The 18920-nt window shown below is 44.1% G+C and overlaps 1 protein-coding gene across 2 annotated transcripts in view; it reads right to left on the bottom strand.

The window, feature by feature from the left end:
* MSRA (methionine sulfoxide reductase A) overlaps positions 1 to 18920 on the bottom strand; it is a 400542-nt gene that overhangs the window by 197394 nt on the left and 184228 nt on the right. For both annotated transcript variants that reach the window (XM_056563826.1, XM_056563827.1), the window contains one exon: positions 1172 to 1291. In XM_056563826.1, coding sequence (XP_056419801.1) covers positions 1172 to 1291 — 120 coding nt within the window. The remainder of the gene's footprint in view (positions 1 to 1171; positions 1292 to 18920) is intronic.

Raw genomic sequence — 18920 nt, 5'->3', positions numbered from 1 at the left:
AGCTACATCGGGAAAGCTTCTAAGTCGCTCTCATTAGAGAGAGAACACCATATTCTTGCAGGTCTTTCAACGCCCGGTTACTATGGAAACCAAAACTAACAGGTTCCCCTTAATTATCTGCTCAGAAACTTGGATGATTTAGGCTTCGGAAATTATTTGATCAACATCTTCCCAGATCATTAACCCATCAATCCTGGAGGAAATCCATAAAACCAGGCGATATGATGAGAAAAAAAAAAAAATAATAAGAGGAAATATTATTTTTTTTTGTATGACATGTTTCCCATCCAGATTTGTTTTATTATTGTAATTTCCACTCGAGATATTTATAGCATATTCACATATATATCTATAGGATAAGTGAAGGACATCATTTTATTTAGTGTTTACTCTCCAATGGTCATAAGTTTATTTTTCTTGGTTTCATGGGCTCATTTTTGGGCTACAACTTGGGTTCCTCTATCACCCTATAAGAGCTCCCTTGGAAAGACCGCCCACTCTACTAGACAGGAAACCGGAACAAAAGCCTAGGACACCCAAGACTTTCCCCAAGCCTCAGGAGATTAGGGCGATTCCCGGAACTTCAATTCTGGCAGTCCCATGGAAGTCTAAGAATATTTTTCTTTTATTTCCGTATACGCGGCTCTATGAGGGCTAATTTTTTGCGTGGTGATCTGTATTTTTTAACGGTAACGTCTTTGTATTGATGGGACTTTTTGTTCGCTTTTTATTCATTTTTTTCTGATGTGAAGTGACTAGAGATGAGCGAACTTACAGTAAATTTGATTTGTCACGAACTTCTCGGCTCGGCAGTTGATGGCTTATCGTGCATAAATTAGTTCAGCCTTCAGGTGCTCCTGTGGGCTGGAAAAGGTGGATACAGTCCTAGGAAAGAGTCTCCTAGGACTGTATCCACCTTTTCCAGCCCACGGGAGCACCGGAAAGCTGAACTCATTTATGCAGGATAAGTCATTCACTGCCGAGCCGAGAAGTTCGTGACGAATCAAATTTACTGTAAGTTCGCTAATCTCTAGAAGTGACCATAAAGCTACAGATTAACATGTGGTCATGCGAGCCTGAGCAAAGTGGGACAACATTTTTTAAGATTTGACAATACCAATTGTATAAATATGATTATTCCCATCTTAAATAAACATATGAGCTAAGGTACCTGTGCAGACTTCTTGATAGGTAGGATTGGGCGTAAAACCTCCAGCAAAACCGACCTGAGTAGAATAGACTCCTTTCTGCTTCCAGAACTTTCTTTCTGCTCCCCAGAAACAGCCCATACCTGAAAAAACAAAAAAGAGACATTAGGTGGCTCCACAGTCCTCTATTACTATAGTAGTCTTCGGCTGTCAGGACAGGATAAGCAACTCTGATAAATCAATTAATGAGCGCGGAAAGTGACAACCAGACAGAAATGAGCTCAGAAAAGTTGTCAGAGACCGTTCCTAAAAAAAAAAAAAAATAATAACAAAATAATTTTTTAAAAATCAACAAAAAAAAGAGAATATCGAACCTGTTTTCTATTCCAAAAAAGATGGAAAAGATGTATTAGTCATGCTCTTATGTTACATTCCTTCAATCATATGGCAGTGTTTCGCACTAGGCCCTTCTTCAGGATTAGAAAGGAATTCAATCCTCAAAGAAGAAGGGCCGAGCCTGAAACGTTGCTATATGATTGAATTAATGTAATGTAAGATTAAAGAGGTGCTTATCTATCCCCTATTGACAGGATAGGGGATAAGTGTCTGATTGTGGGGGGTCTGATCACTGGTCGGTAAAAAAACACTGCTCTACAGGCTCTGTCTAAGTCTATATAGCAGCTAGAGCCGTGATTCCATCTCTAGCTCCTGTACAGTCTGAGATACAACCCGTTAAAGGGGTATTCCGCCCCTAGACATCTTATCCCCCTATCCAAAGGATAGGGGATAAGATGTCAGATCGCCGCGGTGCCGCTGCTGGGGACCCCCGGGATCCCCGCTGCGGCACCGCGCTATCATTACAGCACAGAGCGAGTTCACTCTGTGCGTAATGACGGGCGATACGGGGGACGGAGAAGGGTGATGTCAAGGCGCCGCCCCTCGTGACATCACGGCCCGTCCCCTTAATGCAAGTCTATGGGAGGGGGCGTAAAGACCGCCACGCCCCCTCCCATAGACTTGTATTGAAAGGGGTGGGCAATACGGCAAATACACATTAAAACCGGCGGTCCCTGCGGCCATCAACGGACCCGCGGCTAATACAGGACATCACCGATCGCGGTGATGCCCTGTATTAACCCTTCAGACGCGGCGATCAAAGCTGACCGCCGCATCTGAAGCGAAAGGGACACTAACCCGGCTGCTCAGTCGGGCGGTTCGGGACCGCCGCGGTGAAATTGCGGCGTCCCGAACAGCTTACAGGACACTGGGACCTTACCTGCCTCCTCGGTGTCTGCTCCGTGCCGGGATCCCCTGCATGGCCTTCGTCGTCATCACGTCTTCGCACACGCCGTCCCGTCATCCAATAGGAGCGGCGTACGTACCGACGTGATGGGGGCGACGGAGGTCGAGGCAGCAGAGACGTTCCGGAGCGACGCGGACGACAGCGGCGACAGCGATGGAGGGCGACATCCAGGGCAGCGGTGACGGGTCCGGAGCGGCGGACACACGTGAGTATTACCTCCTATACCAGTGGTCTTCAACCTGCGGACCTCCAGATGTTGCAAAACTACAACTCCCAGCATGCCCGGACAGCCAACGGCTGTCCGGGCATGCTAGGAGTTGTAGTTTTGCAAGATCTGGGGGTCTGAAGGTTGAAGATCACTGTCCTATACTTTACATTGTGTTTGGTTCAGAATCTTTATTTTCTAGATATTTATGCTTTAAAATTGGGTGCGTCTTATATGCCGGAGCGTCTTATATGCCGAAAAATACGGTAAATGAAAAAACTGGCCCAGCAAACTCCAAGATGAACCCTCGAATATGGTGAAGGGTTAGGCCTTCCAGGACTGAAGGGCCCGATCTTTGTTTTCTGCATTACCCCTTGAAGTGTCTTTTCCATCATGTACTCAAATGTTATTTTCCACGTCACAGTGTATTAAAGAAGTACTCCTGTTTAGGAAATCTGGAACCCCCTGCGACCTCCTTCAGAGCGCTCTGTCTCTCCTCGTGCATGAAGCCCCCTCCATGTATCTCTATGGGAGAGCCAGAGATACACGAGTACAGGGCTTGTGTATCTCTGGCTCTTTCATAGAGATACACAACCTGTTCCATGTCGCCTCTGCTCCATGCAAAGTTTCCCGACCAGTGTCCCTCCAGCTGTTGCAAAAGTAGAACTGATCATTAGTGTTGAGCACGAATATTCGTAATGCAAATTTTCTATCGCAAATATCGTCAAGTCGCGAATTTCGCGAATATTTAGAATATGGTGGTAGATATTCGTAATGACGAATGTTCGTATTTTTTTGTTTTTTTTTCCCATGCAAATTTTTATGCAAATTTTAGTTTAGTTTCACATACTAATTTTTATGCAAATTTTATGCACATTTTCCCATGCGAAAAATAAAGTGAATGAACATAGCGAATATGCGAATTTTGCAAACATAGGGCAAATAATCGTCAATATATTCGCGAAATATCACAAATTCGAATATGGCCCCTGCTGCTCATCACTACTGATTAGAGATGAGCGAACTTACAGTAAATTCGATTCGTCACGAACTTCTCGGCTCGGCAGTTGATGGCTTTTCCTGCATAAATTAGTTCAGCTTTCCGGTGCTCCGGTGGGCTGGAAAAGGTGGATGCAGTCCTAGGAGACTCTTTCCTAGGACTGTATCCACCTTTTCCAGCCCACCGGAGCACCGGAAAGCTGAACTAATTTACGCAGGATAAGTCATCAACTGCCGAGCCGAGAAGTTCGTGACGAATCGAATTTACTGTAAGTTCGCTCATCTCTACTACTGATCATCAGGCGTCTGGCCTTAGCTGAAGCCATTCTTTTCTCTACAGCGGCCACTGCAGGCGAAATCTTGTATTGCATGCTAGTCATTCATACAATGCGTGAAGGGACTGGGTACACCAGCGCAAGAGCCACTCTTTGTTAGCGACTTTCTACTTTGGCTCCTCCAGGAGGTACCAAACAGACGTCCCCCTCTAAATAAGGCAACCACTTTTGAAAAAAAAAAATAAAAAAAAAATTCTCTCTATTCAAAAATTTTACTCTGTGACCCTTTTAAAGCTAATGATATTGTTAAATAATCCAAGCAATGATTGAATAACTAAAAAGTCCTTCAGAATAGTCTAACATTAACCTGAGCCAGTTCCCCTCCTTTGATGCTTAATTTCAATACTTAGTATTTCAGACGCTAAACACATAAAAAAAAAAAATAAATAAATAAATAAAAAACAAAAAGAAAATAAATCCCATTTTATCAAGTATAGGTAGGAAGTGTTTTAAAACGCACCCACGGAGTAGAGAACAAAAGCGCAGAGGGAACAAAGGGCATCGGCTGAAAAGCGTTAATGTTACCAGCACAATGCAGAAAACATGTCTGGTCGCTCTGTTCAGGAACATGTTGCGCTGTACTGTCTGGAACATTCATAATGTACAAATCTTGTGTATAGCGTTTTAGAAAAAAAATATATAAATAAATAAATAAAAAAGAAACCTCAAAAAAAGGTAAACGTAATAATCCAGACAATGAATCAAGGCAGAGATAACTGATGTAAAAAGAGATGGATTTAAAAAGTGTACGGTATTTTTCGCCGTGTAAGACGCACTTTTTCTTCCCCAAAACTGGGGGGAAAAAGTCGGTGCGTCTTATACGGCGAATACACCCCTATCGCGGCGGTCCCTGGCGGCCATCAACGGCCGGGACCCGCGGCTAATACAGGACATCACCGATCGCGGTGATGCCCTGTATTAACCCTTCAGACGCGGCGATCAAAGCTGACCGCCGCGTCCGAAGGGAAAGTGACACTAACCCGGCTGTTCAGCGATTTCACCGCGGCGGTCCCGAACAGCCCGACTGAATAGCCGGGTTAGTGCTTACAGGACACCGGGAGGGACCTTACCTGCCTCCTCGGTGTCTTCTCCGTTCAGGGATCCCCTGTATGGCCGGCGCTCTCCTTCCTCGTCATCACGTCGTCGCGTACGTGCGTCGGCGTGCGTAACGACGTGATGGCGGCGACGGAGAGCGAGGATACCCGGCCGGCAGCAGAGACGTTCCGGAGCGACGGGGACACGGCGACAGCGATGGAGCGACATCCAGGGCAGCGGTGACGGGTCCGGAGCGGCGGGGACACGTGAGTATTACCTCCTATGCAGTGGTCTTCAATCTGCGGACCTCCAGATGTTGCAAAACTACAACTCCCAGCATGCCCGGACAGCCAACGGCAAAACTACAACTCCCAGCATGCCCGGACAGCCAACGGCTGTCCGGGCATGCTGGGAGTTGTAGTTTTGCAACATCTGGAGGTCCGCAGGTTGAAGACCACTATTGGGTTCAAAATCTTTATTTTTTTAGATTTTGCCCCTGTAAATTGGGTGCGTCTTATACGCCGGTGCGTCCTATAGGGCGAAAAATAAGGTAGTTAAATCTATTTCCAAAGATGAAAGATGATGTAACTATAAAACACAAAAAACAATAAAATATATAAAGATAATGGCCCCGATTTACTAAGAGTGAAGTGTAGTTTTCTTTATGGGTTTTAATTCACTACAATTTTTTTTCCCCCCTGATCTGTAGGGTTTTCCTCAGCTCAAATCCATCACGTTTTCTGTGGAAATCTTTGTAAATAGGTTGGGTTTTTGTAAAAATGTGTGGGACATGCGTTTTCTCAGTAAAATAGAGAGTTAGTCAGGTTTTTTTTTCCAATTCTGGCCAGAATCTTGGCGCACAACCCGACAAAAAATGTTGGGTTTACAATAGTAAATCAGGGCCAAAATGTAAAGAAAAACTCAAAATGTGAAAAATAAAAAAATAAATAAAGGAAAATAAAATGGAATAATACTGTTTTATCCCATTTAGAGGTAAACTCTGCAATGACAGAAAAAGTCATACCCTGGTGGGGCCTGGAAAAAATTTGAAAAAAAATCAATACTTCCCAAGCCCCGTTCCCCACAGATCCCATCCAGCTCCGTCTGGTCCCCCGATCTTCTCTTTTCTTCCTGCTTCCAAGATGAATGCTTGGTGCAGGACCTGCCCGCTCAACCAACCACTGGCCAAGATGAGACACTGCTGTGGCCAGCGATTGGCTGAGCTAGCCAGCCCTACTTTTTGGGCGGGAGAAAGTAGCAAAAAAGGCATACTTACTTATCCGCAGTCCACCGAAGCTCCATTTCTGCTTTAAAGGGGTACTCCGGTGAAAAACGTATTTTTTTTTTTTTTTTTTTTTAAATCAACTGGTGCCAGAAAGTTGAACAGATTTGTAAATGACTTCTATTAAAAAATCTTAATCCTTCCTGTACTTAGTAGCTGCTGAACACTACAGTGAAACACAGAGCTCTCTGCTGACATCACGAGCACAGTGCTCTCTGCTGACATCTCTGTCCATTTTAGGAACTGTCCAGAGTAGGAGAAAATCCCCATAGAAAACATATGCTGTTCCGGACAGTTCCTAAAATGGACAGAGACGTCAGCAGAGAGCACTGTGCTCGTGATGTCAGCAGAGAGCTCTGTGTTTCAAAAAGAAAAGAATTTCCGCTGTAGTATTCAGCAGCTAATAAGCACAGGAAGGATTAAGATTTTTTTAATAGAAGTCATTTACAAATCTGTTTAACTTTCTGGCACCAGTTGATTTAAAAAAAAAAAAAAAAAAAAAAAAAGGTTTTCACCGGAGTACCCCTTTAATCTGGCCCCCCAGGCTTCTCTTTTCTTCTGAGAGGAGTGCTCAGTGCAAGATCTGCCAAATCAGCCAATGACTAGTTGCAGTGGTGCGCCTTCCTGGCCACTGACTGACTGAGCAGAAAGGTCCTGTACCGAGTACTCGTCTCAGAAGTGTAATGAGAACAGAAGAATGGTGGGACCGTACTGAGCCAAACGGGAGCTGCAGGGAACCAGGGCTAGGAAAGTATAGTTGTTTTTTTTTTTTTTTTTTTGGGCCCCAGTAGGAAACAGTAGCAAACTCCAGAGAACCCCTTTAAAGGGGTATTCCAGGAAAAAACTTTTTTTTCTATATCAGCTGGTTCAAGAAAGTTAAACAGATTTGTAAATTACTTCTATAAAAAAAATCTTAATCCTTTCGGTACTTATGAGCTTCTGAAGTTAAGGTTGTTCTTTTCTGTCTAAGTAATCTCTGATGACACGTGTCTCGGGAAACGCCCAGTTTAGAAGCAAATTCCCAAAGCAAACCTCTTCTAAACTGGGCGGTTCCCGAGACACGTGTCATCAGAGATTACTTAGACAGAAAAGAACAACCTTAACTTCAGAAGCTCATAAGTACTGAAGGGATTAAGATTTTTTTATAGAAGTAATTTACAAATCTGTTTAACTCTCTGGAGCCAGTTGATATATATATATAAAAAAAAAAGTTTTTTCCTGGATAACCCCTTTAACCATCTGCACCATGGTCAATTTCCATGTAGAAATTTTTCACCAACCTGTGGATGAGATTTGTAAAACCTTATTCACACAGTAGTTTTTTTTTACCAGTGCAAATCTTTAGGTAAAGTTCAACATGTATATCTTCCAGCCTTCTTTCTCCTTCCTTTACATGGCTCGAGTGAAACTGTAATTTTATGTAGCTTCCACTTTAACCGTTTGTTTCTCAGACTGTATAAGGGCTAGAGATGGGATCAAAGCTCTAGCTGCTATATAGCCTGAGCTAGAGCCTCTAGAACGGTGCTTCCCAACCAGTGTCCTTCTAACTTGCAAAAGTACAACTCCCAGCATGCCAGGACAGCCGTTGGCTGTCCTGGCATGCTGGGAGTTGTACTTTTGCAACAGCTTGAGGTCCACAGTTTGGGGGCCACTGTTTTACTGGACAATAGTGTGGGAGTTTCTATGAAATGCCGAAGTAAAGGATTAAAGGGGTACTCCAGGAAAAAACTTGATATATATATATATATATATATATATAATCCCAAAATAAAGCAGCACTACTTATCCAGTCCAACCAAAAAATTGGTGCCAGCGTCCCAAAGGACTTGATCAGAGTCCATCCAAGATAAAAACCAAATACAGGCGCAGCACTCCAACAAAATAAGTGATTTAATATCTCATGTCAGCATTACAACGTTTCAGCTCCTCCTGGAGCCTTTTTCAAGATGCTTGAAAAAGGCTCCAGGAGGAGCTGAAACGTTGTAATGCTGACATGAGATATTAAATCACTTATTTTGTTGGAGTGCTGCGCCTGTATCTGGTTTATATATATATATATATATATATATATATATATATATATATATATCAACTGGCTCCAGAAAGTTAAACAGATTTGTAAATTACTTCTATTAAAAAATCTTAATCCTTTCAGGACTTATGAGCTTCTGAAGTTAAAGCTGTTCTTTTCTGTCTAAATCCTCTCTGATGACACCTGTCTCGGGAAACGCCCAGTTTAGAAGAGGTTTGCTATGGGGATTTGCTTCTAAACTGGGCGTTTCCCGAGACACGTGTCATGAGAGAGGATTTAGACAGAAAAGAACAACCTTAACTTCAGAAGCTCATAAGTACTGAAAGGATTAAGATTTTTTAATAGAAGTAATTTACAAATCTGTTTAACTTCCTGGAGCCACCTGATATATATATAAAAAAAAGTTTTTTCCTGGATAACCCCTTTAAAGCAAAGTAAGATGTCCAGGAAATAATGCCGATACTTCTTAAAGGAGTAGTGCAACGAAAAATAACTTATCCCCTATGCACAGGAGGAGGGGATAAGTTAAAGATCACGGGGGGTCCGACTGCTGGGGCCCCCCACAATCTTCTGAACGGGGCCCCGGCAGTCTGCCAGAAGCGGCAGTCCCGACCCCCGCAGGAAGTTGGGGCCGACACACCTCCTCCATGTATCTCTATGTCAGCTGGCGCTCCGTGGGTCGGCCTTGCAGACTGCCGCGGCCCCGTTCAGGAGATCGCGGGGGGTCCCAGTGCTCAGACCCCCCGCAATCTATAACTTATCCCCTATCCTTTGGACAGTGGAGTCCATATCTGAGATGCTGGACAGAACTGGACTACCACCATGTCACCAATGGAAATCACTCTAAACATTTGTAGTATATAGGGTAAATTTGTATAAATACATTTAGTTCTGAATTCCGAGGTAATAATTTTGCACCATCCTTTTTGAATCACCCAGTAATTACAATTATATTTAAAAAAAAATGCAAATTTTGGAGCCTATATAAGAAAAAAAAAAGTATAATCTACTAAAAAAAAATAAAAAAAAATAAAAAATAATAAGAATCTTGTACATAATGTGTGTTTGCGCACAACATGGCAGCTTTGTTTTGTGCCTGACAATCAGTACCATGGTAACCGTGTAAACTGCGGTTGGTTCAGGCCTTGAATGGGCCAATGTTTTTGTTTCCTTTCTTTTTGCTATGGATGATACAACGTTATGAATATGTGTAATTCACTGTATGACTGCACATTCCGTACACGCACGTTCGATGAACTGAATCAATGGTAGGGCAGGTACACTGCCAAGGACAAAATGGAGGTGCGCGAAGGAACAAGAAGAAGTCGACATGATGAGCAAGAAAGATATGCTCTTTGATGTAAGAAGAATGAAATAATTACTTGTCGCTATGACGTCTTTGAATACGTTTCATTAAATGGGCACTGTCATGAACTTTTTTTTTTTTTTTTTTTTTATATGTTTAGTACTTATGTACTACAACATATCTCTAATATACAGCAATATTTTTTTTGTGTTTAAAATATTGTATTTTCTATTTGAAATCCGGCCACTAGGGGTCTCCCTCCTAGTGGCCGGCTGCAGCCTGCTGTGACATCACAGCTGAATTCGGACTGATCCCGGACGGGCAATCGGTTCTAATTTAGTCAGCCTGCGCTCGCTTCCTGCCTGTCAATCAGACAGGCGGGAGCGAGTGCTGTGAATGTTGGGGCTGCGTGCATTGGCTCACTGGCCTCGCGCGCAGCCCGTCCCCGCCCCCAGTAGGGATTTCCGAAGCTAGAGCTGGGTGGGAGGGCAGAGCGAAGGCAGAGCAGGGGGAGAAAGGAGGTACATTCCCCCTCATCTACCCTCCCCCTGCTCTGCCTTCAGAGGACGCAGGTCTGCACGGGGGAAAGAACACAGAACAGGGGAGAGAGGACGTACACATCTCCCTTATCTCCTCCCTGAACTCTGCCTGTGTTCACTGAACGGAATGGGAGGATGACAAAGTGCACGGGCTGGGGAATAAATCTCAGACTGGGGATGACTTCCATGTGTGAACGGGGACGGGGGACGGGACGGGACGGGACTCCTGAATGACACGTGCTGGGAGTTGTAGTCCATGTATGTGTGTCACAACGGCAGGTCAGCGATGCTCCTATACTCCTCCTCCCTGGGTAACACATGAACTGCTAAACAGGGAGGAGGAGACCCCGGAGCAGCCGGCCGTGCTATTGGCCCCTGATCTATGCGCGCTCCCAACAGGAGTGCAGCATAGATGAGGTGAGGGCGGAAGTCGGCACCTAGCAGGCATCAGTGACAAGGCGCCTGCTGGGGAAGTCGGCTTCCTGCTCAGCAAGAGTGAGCAGCATGAGAGTAGCTGTTTAGAAGGTAGGACATTTTTTTTAAAGGCAGGCAGGGAGGTTAGGGATAGATTAGCAATAGGTAGGGACAGAAAAAAAATGATATGCTTGGTGGGAGCTACTCTTTAAATAAAAAAAAAATGACATTTTAATATACAGGGCCTTGTATAATTATTCAACCACTTAAAATTTCTATCACACATATCCATTCTGTAGATTTTTCCAGACAGTAGTAAAAATAAAATGTATAACCTATCTATAGGATAGGTGATAAATGTACAACCACTGAGGGTATGACTGCTGGGACCCCCACTGATCACAAGAATGGGGGTTCCAACCTCCTGTTTTGATAGAGAGGTGGACAAGCATGGGTGCTGCAACTCCATTCAATTTTATGGGACTGTTAGAGATAGACAAGCACTAAGCTTTCCTTCAGCAGCCCCACAGACATTGAGTGAAGACTCGCGCTCATACTCGATCTCCACTACATTGAGATGGGAGACTTAGACCTCTATTCTTGAGATCATTGGGGATCCTAGCGGATGGATACCAAGCAATCGTAGATATTTCTTTAATTAATGCCTCGAATTATGAAGACATCACAGCTTCAGATGTTGTTCTTCATCCCTCAATATTGGATGGATCATCCACCATGGTTGTATACTTGTGTCACAAGGTCCTTCATTCCTTCTTCGTTGTTCTACATAAGGTCAAAGATCTACAATTTGGACTCCTCAGCCCATAAAGCCTTCCTCTAGATCTCATGTGCAGAGTTTAGGTGTCCTAGTGCCATATTTTTGTCTTTTTCTCAGTAACAGTAAACTGTTAGGCTAGGTTCAGACTACGGAATTTTTGCCTGCAATTCTGCTTTGAAATTGCAGATGGAAATTCTGCTAACTAGAATGTGCTTGGTAGTGAGTGAATGGGATCTCCGTTCACAAATTCACACTTCGGATTTTTTTAAACAGAATTTGTGAACGGAAAATCCGCTTTAAAATTTCCGCCTGAAGAATGGTGTTTCTTATTCTTTAGGTGGAAATACTCGCGGAACACATTGCAGTCCATTGGGGACTGCAATGTCCGTGCTGTCCTAACGACGACTGATTCAGTCAGCGCTGGCCGCACTCGGAATCTCGTGATTTGGAAATTTTCTGTCTGGAGATTCCGTAGTCTGAACCTAGCCTTAGGGTCTATTCACATGGCAGAATTTCCTCTTGTGGAATTCTGCCTCAAACCAAAGCCCAAAGACTTCTATGGGGCTCCACACTCCCATTCACACTTCTGAATTTCGGCTTGCAGAATTCCACAAGCGTAAATATTTTGTTTAGGAGTTTTCTATGTCTTATTTGTGCTTAAAAGAGCACATTTCCCCCCCATCTCATATACAGACTTTGCACCAAAGCCCATACACAGAAAGTGCAGCCTGGAGTGCTGAGGGGGGTGTCCAGCCTCATCCAATCATAGCTCCTCTCACATTTAACTGCCATATGCTGTTGATTGGACACCCCCCCCTCAGCACTCCAGGCTGCACTTCCTGTGTTTTTTGGCTTCGGTCCAAAGTCTGTGTATAAAATGGGGGAAAATGTGCTCTTGAGCTTTTTTAAGCACAAACAAGACATAGAAAACTTCATGTTTTTTTTTTAAAACAAAGTATATTAGAAATATTTCTTTTTTTTACCATAAGGAGAGCAATAGCAAAAAATAGTTTTAATGAGACTGCCCATTTAAAGGGGTACTCTGCCCCTAGACATCTTATCCCCTATCCCCTGCTGGAATCCCCCACGATCTCTGCTGCGGCACTGCAGTCATCACTCCATGCCTCATGACTAGCGATTCAGGGCTGACGTCACGGCCATGCCCCTCCCTTGGACGTCACGCTGCCACGCCCCCTCCAATAGACTTGCATTAAGGGGCTTGGCCATGATGTCACGAGGGGGGCATGGTCGTGACGTAACAAACCTCCGGTACAAAAGCCAGCATTCTAAACTAATGGGGGTCGCGGGGGTCCCCAGTGTGATCGCGGAGGTCCCCAACGGCGGGCCCCCCACGATCAGACATCTTATCTCCTATGCTTTGCATGGGGGAAAAGATGTCTAGGGACGGAGTACCACTTCAATTTGAGACAGAATTCTGCAACCGGAAATTCTGCCGTGTGAATAGACCCTTACAGACCACTATGTTGGATGGGCAAAAACACTGGAATTTTTTTTCAGATCTGCAGCCACAGTGGAGCTTGACCCCATCCTTTTTTTCCCAAGATGAAAGCTGATGGTGACCGATATGATGGTCTACCAAGCCTGGTCATATTGTTAGGATATCTATTACTTTTTAAAATTTGTTTTTATTTACTTCATTTATTTATATATATTTTTTTTTATTACTGAAAAACACCAAGTAAAATCTCTGAAACTTTAGAAAGTATCTTCCTAGATAAATGAAATGTTGATCAAGAACAATTCTGGACACTATTTACAAAATAGAGGCGACAGATGAACCAATTACACACGAAGAGATTGGTACAGCCATTCTGCACCAGATATTGTTAATCTTCAGCCCCGGATGAGTTTCCCATGGACTGGTAAGGACAAAATTTAGAAATTTTGACCCCCACCACTGTTACAGCTTCATGAACCTGCTATAAAGGTGGGTTGTGAGGGACCCCACCATGCCAGATGTATCTCATTGCTCAACCCAAACATACAAATTTTGGCCAAAATTGTGGCTAAGGCTGGGTTCACACTACGTTTTTCAACTACGGTTCCCGCATACATTTTCTATCAAAAACCGTATGGGAAAAAAACGGATGGAACAGTATGGAAAAAGTAAACCGTATGCGTTTTTAAACAGTATACTGTTTTTAAAAGTGCATACAGTTCCGTCAGTTTTTATAGAAAAAAAGCCCATATGTTTTAGAAAATGTTGTCCATTTTTAATGGGAGGGGACTTGGGTGGGGACTTTAGGATTCAAATGCGCATGTGCAAAGTAAAAACGTATACATTTTTCCCGTATGGAACCGTAAACATGTGCGTTTCCCATTGACGTCCATATGATAAAAAAACGTATGCGGTTGCAGTACGGTTTTTAAACCGGAGACAAAATTGTGGTCAACCACGGCTTTGACTCCGGTTAATAAACCGTACTGCAACCGCATAAGTTTTTTTTTAACATGGACATCAATGGGAAACGCACATGTATACGGTTCCATACGGGAAAAATGTATACGTTTTTACTTTGCACATGCGCATTTGCATCCTAAAGTCCCCACCCAAGACCCCTCCAATTAAAAATGGACAAAATTTTCAAAAACGTATGGGTTTTTTTTCTATAAAAACTGACGGAACTGTATGCACTTTTAAAAACAGTATACTGTTTAAAAACGCATACGGTTTACTCTTTCCCATACTGTTCCATCCGTTTTTTTCCCATACGGTTTTTGATAGAAAATGTATGCGGGAACCGTAGTTGAAAAACGTAGTGTGAACCCAGCCTAACATGCTTTGAAATTTAAAGGGGTATTCTGCCCCTAGACACTGAGGACCACCGCGATCTCGGCTGCGGCACCCCAGACATCCGGTGCACGGAGCGAATTTCGCTCTGTGCCGGATAACTGGCGATGCAGGGGGAGGCTTGTGACATCATGGGCACGCCCCCTCAATGCAAGTCTATGGGAGGGGGCGTGACGGCAGTCACGCCCCCTCCCATAGACTTGCATTGAGGGGGCGTGCCCGTGACATCACGAGTGGGGCGTGGCCATGATGTCACGAGCCTCCTGCACTGCACCCGATGCTCTAAACGAATGCCAGATGCAGCAGGGAGATCGCAGGGGTCCCCAGCAGCGGGACCCCCACAAATCAGACATCTTATCCCCTTTCCTTTAGATAGGGGATAAGATGTCTAGGGGTGGAGTACCCCCTTAATTCTTCCCCCTAGTCCACTGTGCTCAGCTCTAAGTAGACATCAGGTAGGAAAGTGGATCCATACCTGTGTTTACAGTCATACACCTTCCAAGAATTATCCAGGAATAGAAAAACAGAGCTAATTTCTTACAAAAAACCGCTCCACTCCAGTCCTCAGATTTTGTGTGATATAACAAATTGTCTCCATTCACTTCAAAAGAACGAAACTGTAATACAGGTGCTGTTTTATGAAGAAATTAGCTCTGTTTTTATATTCCTGGATAACCCCTTCAATGCCCTGACCAGCAGGGTCTTGCTTCCGGACCAACCTCTTATAAATGATTGACAGAAAAATACCATTTGAGCTGTCAATCATAGCTGGGAGGTTTTTAATAGAGGTAGCTCAGAACAACAAGACCCTACCTCCAGGACTCAGCAGTGGCGGCCAGGGCATTTAAGGGGTACTCCGGTGGAAAACACTTTTTTTTTTTTAAACCAACTGGTGCCAGAAAAATAAACAGATTTGTAAATTACTTTTATTTAAAAATATTATTCCTTCCAGTACTTATCAGCTGTTGTATACTACAGAGGAAGTTGTGTAGTTCTTTCCAGTCTGACCACAGTTCTCTCCTGCTGACACCTCTGTCCATGTCAGGAACTGTCCAGAGCAGGAGTAAATCCCCATAGGAAACCTCTCCTGCTCTGGACAGTTCCTGACATGGACAGAGGTGTCAGCAGAGAGCACTGTGGTCAGACTGGAAAGAACTACACAACTTCCTCTGGAGCATACAGCAGCTGATAAGTACTAGAAGGATTAAGATTTTATTATCTTTTACTACCTGGGTCTTTTCGGCTCCAGCTACGATTAAAGGTACATTACATTTCATTGTTAGACACTCAAATAGACTAATACTATACTTACCTTTACAATGCAATGAGTTATAACGACTCTTTTCTCTATGCCTTGTTCAGGTGAGCACACTTAAAGGGGTACTCCGGTGGAAGACATTTTTTTTTAAAATCAACTGGTACCAGAAAGTTAAACAGATTTGTAAATTATTTCTATAAAAAAATCTTTACCCTTCCAGTACTTTTTAGCAGCTGTATACTACAGAGGAAATTCTTTTCTTTTTGAATTTCTTTTTTGTCTTGTCCACAGTGCTCTCTGCTGACACCTCTGTCCTTGACAGGAACTGTCCAGAGCATGCATAGATTTGCAATGGAGATTTTCTCCTGTTCTGGACAGTTCCTGATACGGGCATCAGGTGTCAGCAGAGAGCACTGTGAACGAGACAAAAAAGAAATTCAAAAGCATACAGCTGCTAAAAAGTACTGGAAGGGTAAAGATTTTTTAATAGAAGTAATTTACAAATCTGTTTAACTTTCTGGCACCAGTTGATTTAAAAAAAAAAAATGTTTTGCACCGGAGTACCCCATTAAGCGTTCTCTAGCTCATGCTCACCTCCCTTTGTTCATTTGTTACCCCTTACTCTTGATCTTTCCCCTTTGTTGTGAATGTTTTGTTCTTTATATTTGTATCTGTGACCAAATGGATATTTGATGTATTGCATATGTCACGCATCTAACTACACACAGTTTTTCATTTTCTGTGATGCAATAGAAATATGTACTTTTTATGGATGAAAATCCCCTTTGTAGGTTTACTTAACTATATGTTTGTTAAAAAATAATACAAATTATTTGAAAAAGAAGGATAAAGATTTTTAAATAGACGTAATTTAGAAACCAGTTTAAAGGGGTACTCCGCCCCTAGACATCTTATCCCCTATCCAAAGGCTAGGGGATAAGATGTCAGATCGCGGGGGTCCCGCCCCTGGGGACCCCCGGGATCTCGGCTGCAGAACCCACCTGTTGCGGCTTCCGGCAGTGCTGGAGACTCTCATCCTAACGCCTCACGACCACGGTGACGGGAGATCGTGATGTCACGACTCCGCCCCGTGTGACATCACGACTCCGCCTCCGTGTGCCGCCACGCCACGCCCCCTCAATGCAAGTCTATGGGAGGGGGCGTGACAGCTGTCACGCCCCCTCCCATAGACTTGCATTGAGGGGCGGGGTGTGACGTCACACGGGGGCGGGGTCGTGACGTCACGATCTCACGTCACCGTGGTCGGGAGCCGAAGCCTCCAGCGTTTCCGGAAGCCGCAACAGGTGGGTGCTGCAGCCGAGATCCAAGGGGTCCCCAGGATAGGGGATAAGATGTCTAGGGGCAGAGTACCCCTTTCTAGCACCAGTTGATTTACAAAAAAAAAAATAGTTTTCCACCAGAGTACCCCTTTAAACAGTAGTTTTCTCAGTCATATCTATTTAGGGCTGTCAATAGTTTTGATGGCTCAAAGCTGCTGACAGTTTCCCTTTAAAGGGGTTATCCAGGAATAGAAAAACAGTAGTAATTTATTTAAAAAAAAACACTCCCTGTCTTTCTCCTGATTGGGTGTGGTATTACAACTTGGCTCCATTCACTTCAATGGAACTGAGCTGCAGAACCACACCCAACCTGGAGACAGACAAGGAGTGGTTTTGGAAAGAAATTACCTCTGTTTTTCTATTCCTGGATAAGACCTTTACCTCAACACTCAGCCTCGATAGTGGCCATTCAGAGAGATGGCTTATACATTTATGTGGATCCTTGTTCAGGCGGAATCTTGTTAAAGGGGTACTCCAGTTTTGAAAAACTTATGCCCAGGACAGGATCGTCTCACAATCAGGGCCGGCTCCACCTATAGGCAAAATAGGCAGCCGCCTAGAGCGCCATCTTGATGGGGGCGCCGTTCTGCCCTCCGTAAGAAAGTTATTTCTCCAGGTCCTGACAGCCGCAAAACTGTCACCCCAGTAGTAAGGAGATTACATGAGGAGGAGGTTTGTTACAGTGTATCATCCCAGTAGTAAGGTGATTACATGAGGAGGAGGCTTGTTACAGTGTGTCACCCCAGTAGTAAGGAGATTACATGAGGAGGAGGTTTGTTACAGTTGTCACCCAGTAGTAAGGAGATTAGATGATGAGGGGGTTTGTTACAGTGTGTCACCCCAGTAGTAAGGTGATTCCATGAGGAGGGGGTTTGTTACAGTGTGTCACCCCAGTAGTAAGGTGATTCCATGAGGAGGGGGTTTGTTACAGTGTGTCACCCCAGTAGTAAGGTGATTCCATGAGGAGGGGGTTTGTTACAGTGTGTCACCCCAGTAGTAAGGTGATTACATTAGGAGTATGTTTGTTACAGTGTGTCACCCCAGTAGTAAGGAGATTACATGAGGAGGAGGTTTGTTACAGTGTGTCACCCCGAGTAGTAAGGAGATTACATGAGGAGGAGGTTTCTTACAGTGTGTCACCCCAGTAGTAAGGGGATTACATGAGGAGGAGGTTTGTTACAGTGTATCATCCCAGTAGTAAGGTGATTACATGAGGAGGAGGCTTGTTACAGTGTGTCACCCCAGTAGTAAGGAGATTACATGAGGAGGAGGTTTGTTACAGTTGTCACCCAGTAGTAAGGAGATTAGATGATGAGGGGGTTTGTTACAGTGTGTCACCCCAGTAGTAAGGAGATTACATGAGGAGGAGGTTTGTTACAGTGTGTCACCCCAGTAGTAAGGTGATTCCATGAGGAGGGGGTTTGTTACAGTGTGTCACCCCAGTAGTAAGGTGATTCCATGAGGAGGGGGTTTGTTACAGTGTGTCACCCCAGTAGTAAGGTGATTACATTAGGAGTATGTTTGTTACAGTGTGTCACCCCAGTAGTAAGGAGATTACATGAGGAGGAGGTTTGTTACAGTGTGTCACCCCGAGTAGTAAGGAGATTACATGAGGAGGAGGTTTCTTACAGTGTGTCACCCCAGTAGTAAGGGGATTACATGAGGAGGAGGTTTGTTACAGTGTGTCACCCCAGTAGTAAGGAGATTAAATGAGGAGGGGGTTTGTTACAGTGTGTCACCTTAGTAGTAAGGAGATTACGTGAGGAGGAGGTTTGTTACAGTGTGTCACCCCAGTAGTAAGGAGATTACATGAGGAGAGGTTTGTTACAGTGTGTCACCCCAGTAGTAAGGACATAACATGAGGAGGAGGTTTCTTACAGTGTATCACCCCAGTAGTAAGGAGATTACATGAGGAGGAGGTTTGTTACAGTGTGTCACCCCAGTAGTAAGGTGATTACATGAGGAGGAGGTTTGTTACAGCGTGTCACCCCAGTAGTAAGGTGATTACATGAGGAGGGGGTTTGTTACAGTGTGTCACCCCAGTAGTAAAGAGATTACATGGGGAGGAGGTTTGTTACAGTGTGTCACCTCAGTAGTAAATAGATTACATGAGGAGGAGATTTGTTACAGTGTG

This window comes from Hyla sarda, chromosome 3 (assembly GCF_029499605.1).
Source record: "Hyla sarda isolate aHylSar1 chromosome 3, aHylSar1.hap1, whole genome shotgun sequence".
Lineage (NCBI taxonomy): Eukaryota > Metazoa > Chordata > Amphibia > Anura > Hylidae > Hyla > Hyla sarda.
The sequence above is the reverse complement of the archived record's forward strand: the minus strand, read 5'-3'. Positions and strand labels throughout refer to the sequence as shown.